We start from the raw sequence: 18,203 nt of genomic DNA, 5'->3' as shown, positions 1-18,203 counted from the left end.
GAGTGGTCACTAAAGGGACCAGAGCCTAATGCTCTTGACTGCGAGGCCAGGAGCCCTTTGGGAACACACTGGGGCAGTGTTTACAAGGCTCTATTGGTTCTCAATGGGCAATGCTTGTGGATGCAAAGATACCTTGAATTTTTTATTAGTGATATGTGAATCAAACCTTGAGCCCCAAGGAAGAAAAGTTTGTCACCAAGTAGATGAGGAACTTCCTGGTTGATATATGATGTTATGAGTGCAATTTTATCTGAGTTAATTCCAGTTGGGGGAAGTTAAGAAATTGTTTTCCATTTAATGGGTAGCATAAGATATGCTTAGGTTCTAAGAGGATTTTAGTCAAAGCACCCACATTCCTTATAGATTATTCAGGCTCACCTGGTGTTTTAGAAAGAATACAAAACAAGTAATAAATAGCATTTAACCTCAAAAACAATTCCGCATCACACCCTGCACAGGCACAATATTTTATTCTCATTGTTATATATCATTGGATAAACTGAAATCTGATAGTCTAGCTTTAAGGAAAATACAGCTGGTTTTAGAAACATAAAAGCATTCACAGAGAGTCTAATATAAACTAAGCAGAGTCTAGGTTTAGGGTTTAACTATGCCAGTTTAGTTATTCCTGAGTCGGGTGATATTATTCCCATATCTCCTGAGCCTGGTTAGTTACAGTTATTCCCATTATTCAGATAGGAGGATTGAGGCTCTGGGGAGTTACATGATTCACACAAGGTCCACCACGAGGTGGAACCATGGTCAGACCTAGCCCTTTGTGGCTCATCTTCTTACCCCCATGCTTCCCCGTCTTGGGGTGGAGGTCCTTAAATAGTGTGCGCTGAAGAGAAGAGATTGAAAACAGAAGATACTTTCCTAAAATACTGTTATCTATAAGAAGCAAGCTAAATTGCTGGGTTTTTAAGATGAAAATTTGCACAATGTTTCTTTTCTTAATCTACTAGTGGGTAGCCAATAGAAGTAGTTTTTGTTAGAACGGGACTTTCCTTACACTCTCCTTTCCTACCCTTCATCTAATTGGTATATTTTGCAGGGATGCTTTCTTTGGGATGCCTTTTAGTTTAGAAGAGTCATTAAGAATCCATTCAGGCAGTGCCCGAGAGCTATTCTCCTGGGCTTTTAATATACCTGAAAACCTTTAAAGTATTGCCTTTTTCAATTGCTCTGCATTCTGAGCCATTGCTGTTAATTCCTTCATCTTCTGCATCATTGCCATGTTGGAAAGGCATGTGTAGATGCAGAGGGGGTTGGACAGTTCACATGTAGGTGACACCCTATGCCTGAGAACTGCAAGTCTTTAACTTTGCAACAATAGGGTTTGCTAGTGAGAAGCTGAACGTAGTAACTTTCTAGTTGAGTTTTGTTCCTTTAACCCCCTTCAGAGTTTCCTAAGACTGAAACTCTTATCCATTTAGTACCAGTTTCTGCACACAGCAGTTCTATAGTATAAAAAAAAGAAATGCTTTTTCTCTATCACAGGTGGGAGAGACACTGTTAATAACACTAGTTTTGACAAGTGACACAACATGGCGATGGAAATTAACATCCTGAATCAGAGAGGTCTACTTAACCAGTAGCTTGTTTAACATTTAGGGTAATTGTGTTGTGGCTCCATCCTCAGTTGGCCACCGTCACCTGTGAAGTCAACTATTATTGTGAATGACTCCTTTACCTAGTCTTCTCTTTAAACGTAGAAATGTAGCTTCTTATTCATACTAATATTGCTTTTAGCCAGTTCTGGAGGTTGTGACATAAACATACACGATTAACTAGTAAACTATACTTAGTTTCAAAGCCATTTTAATGTCTTCTCTCTCTACAGAATATGGCATTGTCAAGTCTAGATAAACGTTAACCTGTCTCCCTCCATCTCTCTTTCTCCTTCCCTGCACCTCTTGCCTTTCTCCCTTGTTCCAGAGGAAGCTCACCAGTGCGGGAAGGGGCTGCTCATCCACTGCCAGGCTGGGGTGTCCCGCTCTGCCACCATCGTCATCGCTTACCTGATGAAGCACACGCGGATGACCATGACTGATGCTTATAAATTTGTCAAAGGCAAACGACCAATTATTTCCCCAAACCTTAACTTCATGGGGCAGTTGCTGGAGTTTGAGGAAGACCTAAACAACGGTGTGACACCACGAATCCTTACACCAAAGCTGATGGGTGTGGAGACGGTTGTGTGACAATAGTCTAGCTGGAAATGATGACTGGTCTCCATTAGGAGACGAAAAGGAAGGAGGATGGATTCTTTCTTTTCTTTTTTTTCTTTCTTTTTTTTTTTTTTTTAGATGGGGTAAAGTTTGTGAATGGAAACAAACTTGTTTAAAACTTTTTATTTTTAACAAGTGTGAGAAGAATTTAACTTTTGATGCCGTTGAGATTTACTTCCCGCCAACTGACAAAGCAGGGAGGCTAAAGACGTAATTTTTTTAAGTCAACAATAAAAATATAACAAACTTTGTTTCTTCCCCTTTTCCTTTTAAGCTATTTGTAGAGTTTACGATTAACTAGTCTGTGCAGGTTCATAGACCGAAGATACTACACTTTAAACCAATTAAAAAGAACCCAAAGTACGTAGAAAAGACATTGAATCATGAAGACCTAGGATCTGCCTGGGCTGTCCTTATGAAAACAAAAAACCCAACCAAACCAAGCCCTGCTGTGCTCACTGGTGCAAAGAGAAGATCAGGGCAGCTTAAGTGGTCTAAGAACCCTTCCCATTCTTTAAAGAGACAAAGGATACTGTTGATTTTGTGTGTTTCGTACTCTGGATTACTTTTTTCCCCCTCTCTGGGTTTAAGAGATTTTTTGAAATAGCAAGGAACTGACCATTATACCATAGGCCTTCACTGGCTTCTTGTGCAATAATATGGTGTTTTGAGTGTGCAAGTGAGTTAGAGCTGGCAGCTGAATGATAGACAAATAGTGCAAAGTTGCCAGCTTGGAGCTAGAAAGGAATTCAACAAAACCAATTACTTTCTTTCCCACCTTTTTCCTTTGTGTAACTTTTTTTTTTGATTTGATTCTGGTTACAGTGTCATAAACCTTGTTACATATGTATATCAGAATGTAAAAAAAAAAAAAGACAAAAATTTATTTAAAAATATTTTTCTCAAAAAAAACTTGGTGTGTTTCTGTTGATGGTGTAAAAATTTATTTTCATTATATAAATGAAACTCATTTGGAGATGTGTCTTTTTTCCTCCCCTTTTCCTCAGTTCAGGTTCAAGCATCTCATAGCTCCAGTAACTTGTACGTGTAACATAATTGGAAATAAACACACATTTTTATAAAGGGAAAGAGAGATGAGGGAGAGAAAATAGTCTCTTAGGGCGAAGCAGAGAGAATTAACAAGGGAGTAAAAAAAGTTCCAGTCTGCCTAGTCATGATGTCCTCTATTGCCACAGCCCTGCCATCCACTTCTGCCAATGTAATTCCTCCTACAAAGCGGAAGCCTCAGGTAACCTCCTTCAAGGCGTGAGAAGGTTCTATATCAGCCTTTGAGCCTTGGTGATCAGGTCACTGCCAGATAGATTGGTTAGGATTCTGTGATCTCCCCAGTGGTTCTCTGATAAATATGTATGGCAATCTGACAGGTAGGGGTCTTGACGCCTCCCTCCCCCACTGTCATTTGCTCACTCGACATCTTTGGTAACATTAACCACATAGTGTACACTGCAACACGTTGCTACTTCCTACTTTTTTGCTAGCAAACTGAACTCAGATTCCTAAGTTCAGCTTCCCCATCACACTTGGCTAATACACAGCTAGCGTTCCATGGGTTCCCAATCCACAGCAGAGTAAGAGTGGGGTAGGGGAAGAACATGATTCAAATGTTTTCTATGTTTTATTAAAATAGATGCCTCCAGGGATTTGGCCATAGGGAAGATTCACAGCAAATTAAGATTTGCCTGGGGTGAGAAAGTAGGAGAATTCTGGCATTTTCAATTCTATATGACTACATTTGGACATACTATTCTTGTGAATATTTGCTGACAAGTGTTATAATGAAATATTTTTGACATTTTAAAAATAGCTTTTCTATTAGAAGGGATTTAACTTTTTCTTTTATTAGAAAAGTAGAGACTGACGTTAGCAGGAATTAACTGAGAGCTGTCTTGAATGATTTTGGTTTACTACAAAGTGTTAGGATGAAAAGTAAATTTCTCTTATGGTGCTTTCTACTCTGCAAACTAACAATTTTCTTGGTGCTAGAACATATTTAAGGAGAGGGGTTGATATATAATCAGTGAGTTAAAATACATAATGATTTACTAGATATTTCTTTTTCTTTATTCTAAATCCAAATGTTAAAGTTCTAATAGTGTAAGTTTTATTCCCTTTCTTTTCTTTTTTTTTTTTCATTTTTTTTTAACTAACAAACAAACAAACAAACAAGATGAACAGTGAACATAGTTTCCCTTCTTTAGCTACATGGAAATAATTTATGTTTTTTGAACTTTATGATTTTGAGACCAAGACTGTCCTGGGGCAGATAGAAACCCTGCCAACCAGCATACCAAGAATTCTGAGAGAGACTCAGGTCTTTTTTGCTAATCTGTTTTGAGTCATTTAGCCTCTATTTCTTCATGAGGAATGTTAACCACTTCATGAAAACTACATGGATTAACCAAGCCATTGCTCTAGAAACCAGACTCCCCAGGTTTTGTTACTGAACCAAACTTGCACTGCTCACCCTCAAGCAGTAAAGTCAATCTATTGACACCAGGTTGCGGTGAAGGAAAGTGCAGCATTTATTGCAGGGTGCCAAGCAAGGAGTCCAGGGCAGCTGTTGCTCAAAACACCCCAACTCCCTGATGGGTTTCAGCAAAGCAGTTTTAAAGGTAAGGTGAGGGAGGTTTGTTCCAGGGTATGTGATCAGCTTGTGCACGATTCTCTGATTGGTTGATGGTGAGGTAACAGGGCAGTGTCACAGGGCTTAACATTGTCAGTGCTTAGGTGCCAGTAGGCCTGGGGGCTATGTGCTCATGGTCATCAAGTAGTTAATTTCTTCCACTTGATGGGGGTTTTATTTTATTTTATTTATTTATTTTTTTATTAATTTATTTAATTAATTTATTTATTTTTGGCTGTGTTGGGTCTTCATTGTTGTGCGCAGGCTTTCTCTAGTTGTGGAGAGTGGGGGCTACACTTTGTCGCAGTGTGCGGGCTTCTCATTGTGGTGGCTTCTCTTGCTGCGGAGCATAGGCTCTAGGCGCGAGGGCTTCAGTAGTTGCAGCACGCGGGCTCAGTAATTGTGGCTCACGGGCTCTAGAGCGCAGGCTCAGTAGTTGTGGCACATGGGCTTAGTTGCTCTGCGGCATGTGGGATCTTCTCGGACCAGGGCTAGAACCCATGTCCCCTGCATTGACACGTGGATTCTCGACCACTGTGCCACCAGGGAAACCCTGGGTGTTTTAGCATCTGTAAAACAACTCAGGAAATGTGCTTTAGATGCTATTATCTAGGTACTTCAAAGAAGGGTTAGAGCTGAGGACATGAGGGAGTGGTCTGCCCTGGGAAGGCCCCACAGGGTCCTGCTCCTGCTCCATTACAGCATCTGGGCCTCACTTGGTACCTGGGAGCCTTGGGGCTGAGCTGGGAAATCCATTGTTATCTTCTTGAGAAGCAGTCTCTGACTGACTGATGCGTGTGTCATTCTCAGAGTCCAACAAGTGTTGTTGCATGCTGGATGAACTTAACAATTTAATAGAATGAATCTATAACACATCTAATAAAAAAAAAAACAGATACAACAGGCATTGTTACTTCACATTAAACAGAATAGCAGCTTCAGCTCCTCTATAAACATGTTTTTCCAGTTAATACATTTCCAATCAATGGATATTAACCAAGGTGTAGAGTCCACATTTCATGGAAGAGCTTGTGTCCGCAACTTTTGGAAAAGGACAGGTAAGGCAGGTTGTGAGGCAGGGAAGCTAACAAGTGGAGGACATGTACAAGGGGAGATGTGAAAGAAGAAGTGTACATAACCCCAAGATCACCTGTTGATAGTAAATGAGGAAAGACGACTTTCCAAAAGGGTGATAAAATATGGTGAACAGGAGAAAATGGGAGTTTTTATAGTAAAACAAACAAACAAAACTATATCAGAGTATAGAACTAAGAAAACTGAATCACACTTCAGAAGGTGATTAAGATAGAATGCTATTAAATTGCTCTAACCAGTTCTGCTGGAAGATAAGAAGTCTGGCAAGCCAAACTGAATAGAGATGATGTGGACATCGCCTTGTTTGTGAGTAGGCTCTTGTAAATAAGCTACAACACATATTTATGTTTTATTCCTCAAGCCTGTAACGTCCAATCTCAGGAAATATGGGTTGATGTTTGGTTTTATGCTCTAATTGGAGAGAATCATAATATATGGATGTGGGTGGAAGAGACGTCAAAAATGACTAGCAAGTTCTGGCCTCCAGAAGGATGGGCAACAAGAAGGTAGTTAGTTAGAAATAATTGTCCAAAATTAAACCTATCTGTAGAAGATTTTCTGACTTTATGAAGGCAGTAGACTATGAATGCCAGTTCTTTCCATCATTCCTGATTTCCTCCTGTGTGACAAACTTTGCCAGTGTTTGGTGGCAGATACATGGGGTTAGACAACTGTGGGATCTAGTGAAGAAGTCAGTGGGAGTCTGTTGCCTCTGTGTCTGATGATGGGCTGAAGTCTCTGTGCGTCAGCAGAGCTACCAGGGAGAAAAGGTAAGATGAAGTACAGGAGAACAAGGAAGAACTGGAATTAGGAGGAAAAACTAGAACGCACATTTGCCTTTTACCAACTTCCATGATGTAGGTGACTTTGGAGAAGGATCCAGTGCCCTTTCCCATGTTGCTGACCATGTACCTGGTGCAGGACTTGTGAAGCAAAGGAGGAGATCTGGAGAGAGCTTCAGGAGCTGCGATCACAGCTGTGGCCCTAAGTCAAGGTGAGATTCCAGGTCGGTGAAAATGTGCACTGGTGGCAATAGTGCCTGTTGCCCTCTTCATAGTATAATGGCCACTGCTTCACTTCTGCCTTCCAAGTCTCATGTAGAGTTCTTTCAAGGTGAACCTTAACCCAGCATTAAACAGGAAAAGGAATTCTGGGAAATGCAGTTTCTGATTCAGCTAAGTTGATATTGTACAAAGCCACCCCAGTTTATCCCTTGCCAACTTGCCGTCCATTTACACTTCTTTTAACTGTACATATAACTTCCAAACAAAGACTTTAGAAAACGATGTTTCTACCTAAGAAGATGCAACTATCTCTTCCACAGTTGAAAAGATACCAATCCTCTCTCAAAATGAAAATGCATAGTCTCATGTGTTACTTTATCCATTTTGGGGGTGATGTTCATTCCTCTTATACTTGAGGTCCACTCTCCCTTTGAAATTCTGAAATTTAAATACTGAGATATAAGGATATTACAGATTGAATTGTGTTTGCCAAAAAGATGTTTTTGAAGTTTAAATCCCAGACCTTGTAAATGTGATCTTATTTGGAAATAGCATAGTTGCAGATGTAATCAAATTTTAAAAAGGTCATATTGGATTAAGATGGGGGCTAATACAATTACTGGTGTAATTGGACCAATCCCTCTTATAAAGAGGGAAATTTGGACACACACAAAGGAACCAATGGCATATAACTAGGGAGGTGGAAATTGGAGTGATTCATCTAAGAGGCAAGGAACACCAAAGATTTCTGGATATCACCAGAAAGTAACAGAGAGACATGAGACAGATTCTCAGAGCCTCCAAAAGAACTAACCCTGATGACACCTTGATTTTGGACTCCTAGCCTCCAGACTGTAGGGGAATAAATTTCTATTGTTTTAAGTCACCCAGTTTTTGGGACTTTGTTATGACAGCCCAAGGAGACTAATACAACGGATAACTACTTTTACCACATTTAATATTAGATGGTAGATAGAGGAGAAAGAAAGAATTGGTTAATATATAAACAAATATATTTATATCAAAGTAAGAAATGTTTATAACTCTTACTGTCCTAATTTCTACAAATGATCATGTAGTCACAGCTGATGTTTATAACTTCCTTCTTTTACTACCCATTCCATTTACCCTTTGTCCTCAGCAAGCCTCTCACATGGTCATGGTTCCTTGCCTGTTAGGGTAACCTAAATCTTCATTTTTGAAGGATCTGAGCCTTTGGCAGTCCTGTCTGCATTGGATCCTTTTGTTACAGGACATGAGAGTGTAGGCGGTGCCCTTTGTCTAGACATAGTTCTTCCTACTCCCATAATCCTGTAGTAATCCAATTTCCCCTTGGTAGTCGCAAGTCATCCCAGAAATACAGTAACCTCTTTCTTTGCCTGTTGTTTCTTTAACATGAGGGGACCAAAGTAGCCAGCAGACAGTATCAACTTCCAGTTTAATGGAGCCATTGCTGGATCTCCTAGCAGAAGCATCTATCCCTTGGGAACTAAGACTTCTAGACCAGTAGAGCCAAAAGTTGCAGAGTAGGTAAAACAAATTTTGCAAGTAGATCACCTGGAGTAACAGCAAGAGGTGTTTTTTCATTTACAGCTCTTTCTGGACCTGTGAATCTTGGATAAGGGAGAAACAGCAACATATATTGGTTGACAAATTAGAGAATGTATTGCATCTTGCAGGACATTACCCTAGCCCTGAAAAGTTTTCCATTCATCTAACTCAGTAACTGAATTGTTAAAAGAACTATTTTACTGCTTCAGAGTGATGGACAACATAGTAAGACTAGTAAATTCCATGAGTGTGATCCTGTTGCCACACTTATGTGCTGCAAAATAAGTTCCTCGGTCAGAAGCAAAGCATTGTGGAATAACATCTCAGTGAATTAGACATTAGAATTCTATAAGCCCACAGACACTAATTTTGGCAAAAGTATTGCAAGCAGAGAAGGCAAATCCACATGAAGAGTAGGTTTCTGTGGAGTGAGAACAAAACACTGTCCCTTCCACAATAGAAGAGGTCCAATATAATGAACCTGCTATCAGACAGCTGGCTGATTACTCTAGGAATGGTTCTATTTCAGGGGCTTGGTATTAGTCTCTGCTTTGGGTGGGTTGGAGTCGGATCCTCAGCAGTTTCTGTAGCCAAGGTAGCCATGGTGAGTGGAAATTCATGTTGCTGAGCTCAAGCATAACCTCCATCTCTGCCATCATGGCTATTTTGTGCATGAGCCCATTGTCAATGGTAGGTGTGACTAGAGAAAGGGACTTGACAGAAGTTCACAGAATGTGTCATCTTGACCATTATTAAGATCCTTCTATGCTGAGGTTGAGCTTTTTTGAACATTGACATGGTACATTCTGTGCCCATTCAGGGAGTTCTATCCATTGACTTCTTTCCCAGACTTCTCTGTCACCAATTTTCCAATCATGTTTTTTCTAAGTCTCTGATTATCCATGTAAACCATTAGCTACTGCCCATGAAGCAACGTAGATCTATATCTCTATCTCTCAGACAAAATGAACAACCACGTGCACTGCTGCAAATTCTGCCCACAGGGCAATTTTTCCTTTACCACAATCATCCTTAGCCACCTCCAAGTGGGGCTGTAGAGATGTAGCCATTCATTTTAGGATGATACTGAGATATCACACAAAACTCTGCAATCAAGGTCAAATATTTTTCTTTCAGTCCACTGGTCACAGAGAACGTCTCATGAAGCCATAAGTGTGAGTTCAAGAATAGAGACCATGGGTATTTGGGTCACTTGTTTACTCAACTTACTTGTATCTGATTTCACATATTCCAATTCCACTTGATAATGGAATAATATTATTCATGCCTAACTTAGAGGCTTATTGGGTCAATAACTCTTAGTTCTTCATGAACAATTCATGTTGCATTATAACAAGATGGTCTATGAATAAGCTTCCAGTTTCAAACTGTTACTCAGAAAAAGAGCTCTTCTTCTTCTCTTCTAAAGAAGCTGTCATAGTTTTGTTCCAAAATCCTAAATGTCTGCTCCATGATTCACCTATCAGGTGAATGGGTTCATACAGGATCCCTACCTAATACAGACCCTTCTAGCACCATGGAATGTACTGGATTTAGATGCAAGAGCAGCTTGCATGACAGCCTTGAAATATTGTAGAGACTTCTCTTGTTCTGGAGCTAAGTTTCTGCACCCAATTCCAATGTGTGGGGGTTTTTCCCCACCATACCAAGCTATTATTGGACACCAGATGGGTGTCCTACAATTCAACTCAATTCTGACACTACCTGGAGATAGCACCAGCTCCCACAGGTTAAGGGCTTAGTCCTACAAGACTAACCACCCCCCTCCACTCCAGACACCAATCAAAGTCTATATTATTACCAGTGTTTCTGACTGACCAGCTATAGATTGTGGGTTCCAATAACAACTCTTCCTTGGATTTGATTAATTTGCTAGAGTGGCTAACAGGACTCTGAGAAACATTTTACTTATAAGTTTAACAGTATATTATAAAAGTTTATTAGGAACAACCAGATGGAAGAAATTCATAGAGAAAGATATGGGGAAAGGGCACAGAGCTTCAACGTCTTCTCAGAGCACACCACACTCCCCAAATCTCCACATGTTCACCAACCCAGAAGCTCTCCAAATCCTGTCCTGTTGGGTTTTTATAGAGGTTTCATTACGTAGGCACAATTGATTAAATCATCAGCCATTGGTGGTTGAACTCACTGTCCAGCCTCTTTCCCCTCCCCAGATGTCCTGGGTGGGGCTGAAAGTTCCAACCATTTAGTTACATGGTTGGTTTCCCTGGCACCTAGCCACCATACTTAGGTGCTTTCCAAAAGTTATCTCAGTAACATAACAAAATACACCTTTATCACTCTCATCCATGGGAAATTCCAAGGGTTTTAGGATCTCTCTGTCAGAAGTGGAAACAAAGGTCAAATATTTATTTCTTATTGTAAATCACAATATAACAGGACCCTACTTAAATTAATAACCTTTCATGTTACTTGGTAAATAGACTGGATTAACACGCCCAATGAGGTATATATTTTCTCCAAAATCTAATAAGGCCTGTTAGACATTGTGCCTCCTTCTTAGTAGTAGGAAGGGTCAGAATAACAACTTATCCTTTTCCTTGAAGAGAATTCCCTAAAAGCCAGTTGTCTTTGGTGCCAGGATAAAGTTGAAGTCTTTATCATGAGGCTACTGAGCCTTCTACAAACATATATGATTATATAATCCTTTTATGACATGTTTAAATTATAATTATTTCCTTCTGAATCATTTCTTGAGTGAATAAACCTGAAGTTCAAAGGAGGAAGTAAGCACTTAAGTCAACTTTTTGTTCTTAGTTACAACTCTTTTCATCTTAGGGGATAAGTATGTTTTCTCCTCAGGACAAATGTCAACTAAAATGTCCTAGAACATCAAACGCTACATACTATTCTTTTTTTTTTTTTAATTTTTCTGGCCGTGTCAGGTCTTAGTTGCAGCGCGCGGACTCTTCGTTGCAGTGTGCAGGCTTTTCTCTAGTTCTGGTGGGTTTTTTCTCTCTAGTTGTGACGTGCGGGCTTCTCTCTAGCGGACTTCTATCTAGTTGTGGCTTGTGGGTTTTTTTCTCGCTCTAGTTGTGGCACATGGGCTCCAGGGCACGTGGGCTCTGTAGTTTGTGTCACGTGGGCTTGCTCATTGAGATGCGTGAGCTTGGTAGTTGTGGCGTGTGAGCTTAGTTGCCCCGCAGCATGTGGGATCTTAGTTCCCTGATCAGGGATCAAACCCACATCCCCTGCATTGGAAGGAAGATTCTTTACCACTGGATCACCAGGGAAGTCCCACTACATTCTATTCTTAAGGATTCCTCTTGTATAGTAAAAAAAAATACTTAGGTCTAATGGCCTTGCCTACCAAAGGGCCCAGAACCCAGCTCCACCCAGCAGTGGCAGGCACCAGCTCCAGGAGGAACATGTTCCAGACAAAGGAGCAAAATAAAACCCCAGAAGAAGAATTAAGTGAAGTGGAGACAGGCAATCTATATGAGAAAGGAGTTCAGGGTAGTGACTGTAAAGATGATCAAAGATCTCAGGAGAAGAATGCATGCATAGAGCAAGAAGTTAGACGTTTTTAACAGAGAATTAGAAAATAAAAAGAACAACCAAACAGAGATGAAGAACATAATAACTGAAATAAAAATGTACTAGAAGGAATCAACAGTAGACTAAATAATATAGAGGAATGGATCAGCAATCTAGAAGAAAGAGTACTGGAAATCAGTGATGCTGAACAGAAAATACAAAAATTAAAAGAAATGAGGACAGTTTAAGAGACCTTTGGGACAACATCAAGCACACTAACATTCACACTATAGGGTTCCCAGAAGGAGAAGAGAGAGAGAAAGGGGTAGAGAACATATTTGAAGACATAATAGCTGAAAACTTCCCTAACCTGGGAAAAGAAACAGACATCCAAGTCCAGAATGTACAGAGAGTCCCATACAGAATTAACCCAAAAAGGAACACACCAAGACACATTGAAATTAAAATGACAAAAATTAAAGGTAAAGAATATTAGCGGCAAGGGAAAAGCAACAAATAACACACAAGAGAACTCCCATATGACTATCAGCTGACTTTTCAGCTGCAGGCCAGAAGGTAGTGGCATGATATATTTGAAGTGAAGAAAGGGAAAAACTTACAACCAAGAATACTCTACCCAGTGAGGCTCTCATCCAGATTTGATGGAGAGATCAAAAGCTTTGCAGACAAGCAAAAGCTAAAAGAGTTCAGCACCACCAAACCAGCTTTACAGGAAATGTTAAAAGGACTTCTCTAAGTGAAAAAGGAAGGCCACAAGTAAAAACATGAAAATTACAAAATGAAAAACTCACCAGTAAAGGCAAGCATACAGTAAACGTAGGAAATCATCCACGCATAAAGATAGTAGAAAGGTTAAAAGACAAAAGTAGTCTGTATCCACAATAAGCAGTTAAGGGATACACAAAACAATTAGATGTAAAATATGTTGTCAAAACCAGTAATCTTGAAGGCAGGAGAGTACAAATGGAGGGTTGTTAAGATGCACTTGAAATTAAGAGACCAGCAACTTAAAACAATAATGTGTATATATATATATATATATATATATATATATATATATATATATATATATATATATATTGCTATATACAAACCTCATGGTAACCATAAATGTAAAATCTATAATAAATACACAAACAAAAAAGAAAAAGGAATCCAAACATAACACTAAAGACAGTCATCAAATCACAGGAGAAGAGAACAAAAGAAGAAGAAAGGAAAAAAAAAAAAAAAGTACAAAAGCAACCCTAAAACAAGTAACAAACTGGCAATAAGAACATACATATCAATAATCACCTTAAATGTAAATAGACTAAATTCTCCAATCAAAAGACATAGATTGGCTTAATGTACAAAAATAAGACCTGCATTTATGCTGCCTACAAGAGACTCACTTTAGATCTAAAGTGAGGGGATGGAAAAACTTATTCCATGCAAATGGAAATCAAAGGAAAGCCAAGGTAGCAATACTTATATAAGACAAAATAGACTTTAAAATAAAGACAATTACAAGAGACAAAGAGGACATTACATAAGGATCAAGGGATCAATCCAAGAAGAAAATACAACAATTGTAAATATATATGCACCCAACAGAGGAGCACCTAAATACATAAAGCAAATATTAATGGATATAAAGGTAGAAATCAACAGTAACACATTAATAGTAAGGTACTTAAACAACTCACTTACATCAATAGGCAGATCAACCAGACAGAAAATCAATAAGGGAATGGCCTTAAATAACACATTAGACCAGATAAACCTAACTGATATATATAGAGAGCATTCCATCCGAAAACAGCAGAATACACACTCTTTTCAAGAGCACATGGACTATTCTCCAGAATAGATCACACGCTAGGTCACAAAATAAGCATCAGTAAATTTAAGAAAAGTGAAATCATATCAAGCATATTTTCAGACCACAATGCCATGAGACTAGAAATCAACTCCAAAAAAAAAACCTGCAAAAAACACAAACAAGTGGAGGCTAAACAATATGCTACTAAAAAACCAGTGGATCACTGAAGAAATCAAAGAGGATGATGATCTAAAACCTATGGGACACAGCAAAATCAGTTCTAAGAGGGACGTTTATAGTGATACAAACATATCTCAGGAAACAAGAAAAATGTCAAATAAACAACCTAACCTTACATCTAAAGGAACTAGAGAAAGAAGAACAAACAAAACAGAAAGTTAATAAAAGGAAAGAAATGATAAAGATCAGAACAGACATAAATAAAATAGAGACTAAAAAAAAGCAATAGAAAATATTAATGAAACTAAAAGCTAATTCTTTGAAAAGATAAACAAGGGAATTCTCTGATGGTCCAGTGTTTAGGACTCTATGCTCTCACTGCTGAGGGCTGGGGTTTGATCCCTGGTCGGGAAACTAAAATCCCACAAGCCACACGGCCAAAAAGAAAACAAAAGATAAACGAAATTGATAAACACTTAGATATACTCATCAAGAAAAAAAAGGGAGAGGGCCCAAATCAATAAAATCAGAAATAAGAAAGGAGAAGTTACAATTGATACCACAGAAATACAAAAGATCATAAAAGATTACTATGAACAACTATATGCCAATAAAATGGATGACCTAGAAGAAATGGAAAAATTCTTAGAAATGTACAATCTCCCAAGACTGAACCAGGAAGAAATAGAAAATATGAACAGACCAATTACCAGTAATGAAATTTAATCAGTTATTTAAAAACTCTCAACAAAACAAAAGTCCAGGATCAGATGGCTTCACAGGTAGATTCTAGCAAACATTTAGAGAAGAGTTAACACTTACCCTTCTCAAACTATTCCAAAAACTTACAGATGAAGGACACTCCCGAACCCATTCTATGAGGCCAGGATCACCCTGATACCAAAAACAGACAAAGATATCACAAATAAAGAAAATTACAGGCCAATATCACTGATGAACATAGATACAAAAATCCTCAACAAAATATTGCCAACCAAATCCAACAATACATTGCAAGTATCATACACCATGATCAAGTGAGATTTCTCCGAGGGGTACAAGGATGATGGTTCAATGTCCACAAATCTATCAGTGTGACACACTACATTAACAAATAAAAATCACATGATCTTCTCAATAGATACAGAAAAATATTTTGACAAATTCAACATCCATTTATAATAAAAAAACTCTCCAGAAAGTGGGCATAGAGGTAACATACCTCAACATAATAAAAGCCATATATAACAAACCCACAGCTAACATTGTACTCAATGGTGAAAAGCTGAAAACTTTCCCTCTTATATTAGGAACGAGACAAGGATGCCCACTCTTGTCATTTTTATTCAACATAGTATTGAAAGTACTAGGCACAGCAATGAGACAAGAAAAAGAGATGAAAGGAATCCAAATTGGAAAGAAAGAAGTGAAACTGTCACTGTTTGCAGATAACATGATACTATACATAGAAGATTCTAAAGACACCACCAGAAAACTACTAGAGCTCATTAATGAATTCGGTAAAGTTTCAGGATACAAAATCAATATTCAGAAATCTATTGCATTTTTATACACTAACAACAAACTATCAAAAAGAGAAATTAAGGAAACAATCCCATTTACCATCACATCAAAAAGAATCAGATACCAAAGAACAAACCTACCTAAGGAGGTAAAAGACCTATACTCAGAAAACTATAAGACATTGATGAAAGAAATTGAAGATGACACAAGTAGATGGGAAAATATACCATGTCCTTGCATTGGAATATTTAATATTGTTAAAACTACCACACTACCCAAGGCAATCTACAGATTCAATACAATCTTTATCAAAATACCAATGGCAGTTTTCAAAGAACTAACACAAATAATTTAAAATTTTGTATGGAAACACAAAATACCCCAAATAACAAAAACAATCTTGAGAGAGAAGAACAGAGCTGGAGGAATCAGGCTCTCTGACTTTAGACTATACTACAAAGTTACAGTAATCAAAATAGTACGGTACTGGCACAAAAACAGACACATAGATTAATGGAACATAATAGAGAGACCAGAAATCAACCCATACATGTATGGTCAATTAATCTATGACAAAAGAAGCAAGAAAATACAATGGAGAAAAGAGAGTGTCTTCAATAAGTCATGCTGGGAAAGCTGGACAGCTACATGTAAAAGAATGAAATTATAGCATTCTCTAACACCATATACAAAAATAAGCTCAAAATGGATTAAGACCTAAATGTAAGACTGGAAACCATAAAACTCCTTAAAATAACATAGGCAGAACACTCTTTGACATAAATTGTAGCAATATTTTTTTGGATCTGTCTCCTAAAGCAAAGGAAATAAAAGCAAAAATAAACAAATGGAACCTAATTAAACCTAAAAGCCTTTGCACAGCAAAGGAAACCATCAACAAAACAAAAAGACAACCTACTGAATGGGAGGAAATAAGGGGTTAACACCCAAAATATATAAACAGCTCATACAGCTCAACATCAAAAAAATAAAAATAAAACCCAGCAACTCAATTTAAAAATGCACAGAAGACCTGAATAGACATTTTTCCAAAAAGGACATGCAGATGTCTAACAGGCACATGAAAATATGCTCAACATCACTAATCATCAGAGAAATGCACATCAAAACTACAATGAGATATATTTTCACACCTGTTAGAATGGCTCTCATCAAAAAGACCACAAATAATACATGTTGGCAAGGATGTGGAGAAAAGGGAACACTTGTATGCTGTTGGTGGGAATATAAATTTGTGCAGCCACTGTGGAAAACAGCATGGAATTTTCTTGAAAAACAAACAATAGAACCACTATATGACCCAGCATTTCCACTCCTGGGTATATATCTGAAAAAAACAAAAATACTAATTCAAAAAGATATACACACCCCAATGTTCATAGCAGCATTATTTACAATTTACAAGATGCGGAGGCAACCTAAGTGTTCATCAACAGATGAATGAATAAAGATGTAATCTCACAGATATGGAGAACAAACTACTGGTTATCAGTGGGGAGAGGGAAGGGGGAGGGGAAAAATAGGGTTAGAGGATCAAGAGGTACAAACTATATGTGTAAAATAAGCTGCAAGGATATACTGTACAACACAAGGAATATAGCCAATATATTATAATAACTATAAATGGAGTATAACCTTTACATTTGTGAATAACTATATTGTACACCTGTAACTTGTATAATATTGTACAGCAGCTATACTTCAATTAAAAAATGCATTAAAAATACTTAGGTCTAGGAGTCATAAGTCCCGTGTGATATAGACCAAGTTATTTAACGTCTCTGAGTCTTCATTTCCTACTTCACATGGTTGAGAGGATTAAATGAGTGAATGTGGGCAAAGCACGTAGCATATTGAGTAACACAACACTAGGATACTGACAAATGTTTCTTCTGTTTTTTTTTTTTTTTACTATGACTGTTAAGTATCTTTTTTTTTTTTAAACATCTTTATTAGAGTATAATTGCTTTACAATGGTGTGTCAGTTTCTGCTTTATAACAAAGTGAATCAGTTATACATAGACACATGTCCCCATATCTCTTCCCTCTTGCATGTCCCTCCCTCCCACCCTCGCATCCCACCCCTCTAGGTGGTGACAAAGCACTGAGCTGATCTCCCTGTGCTATGCTGCTGCTTCCCACTAGCTATCTATTTTACGTTTGGTAGTGTATATATGTCCATGACACTCTCTCACTTTGTCCCAGCTTACCCTTCCCCCTCTCTGTATCCTCAAGTCCATTCTCTAGTAGGTCTGCATCTTTATTCCCGTCTTGCCCCTAGATTCATCTGACCATTTTCTTTTCTTTTTTTTTTCTTTTTTAGATTCCACATATATGTGTTAGTATATGGTATTTGGTTTTCTCTTTCTGACTTACTTCACTCTGTATGACAGACTCTAACTCCATCCACCTCACTACAAATAACTCAGTTCCGTTCCTTTTTATGGCTGAGTAATATTCCATTGTATATATGTGCCACATCTTCTTTATCCAGTCATCTGTCAATGAACACTTAGGTTGCTTCCATGTCCTGGCTATTATAAATAGAGCTGCAATGAACCTTGTGGTACATGACTCTTTTTGAATTATGGTCTTCTCAGGGTATA

General features: G+C 38.2%; 1 protein-coding gene and 1 long non-coding RNA gene across 3 annotated transcripts in view; one reads left to right on the top strand and one right to left on the bottom strand.

Moving 5' to 3' along the window:
• The window catches only part of DUSP10 (dual specificity phosphatase 10), a 52,933-nt gene extending 35,282 nt beyond the window's left edge, over nt 1–17,651 (top strand). For both annotated transcript variants that reach the window (XM_082427106.1, XM_082427105.1), the window contains exon 4: nt 1,939–17,651. In XM_082427106.1, coding sequence (XP_082283232.1) covers nt 1,939–2,204 — 266 coding nt within the window. In that variant the 3' untranslated portion in view covers nt 2,205–17,651. The remainder of the gene's footprint in view (nt 1–1,938) is intronic.
• LOC309644610 overlaps nt 1–18,203 on the bottom strand; it is a 773,586-nt gene that overhangs the window by 215,731 nt on the left and 539,652 nt on the right. The window lies entirely within an intron of this gene.

The sequence above is a fragment of the Balaenoptera physalus genome, assembly GCF_965194825.1.
Source record: "Balaenoptera physalus genome assembly, chromosome: 1".
Lineage (NCBI taxonomy): Eukaryota > Metazoa > Chordata > Mammalia > Artiodactyla > Balaenopteridae > Balaenoptera > Balaenoptera physalus.
Note: the sequence above shows the minus strand (reverse complement) of the source record. Positions and strands in the feature narration are given on the sequence as shown.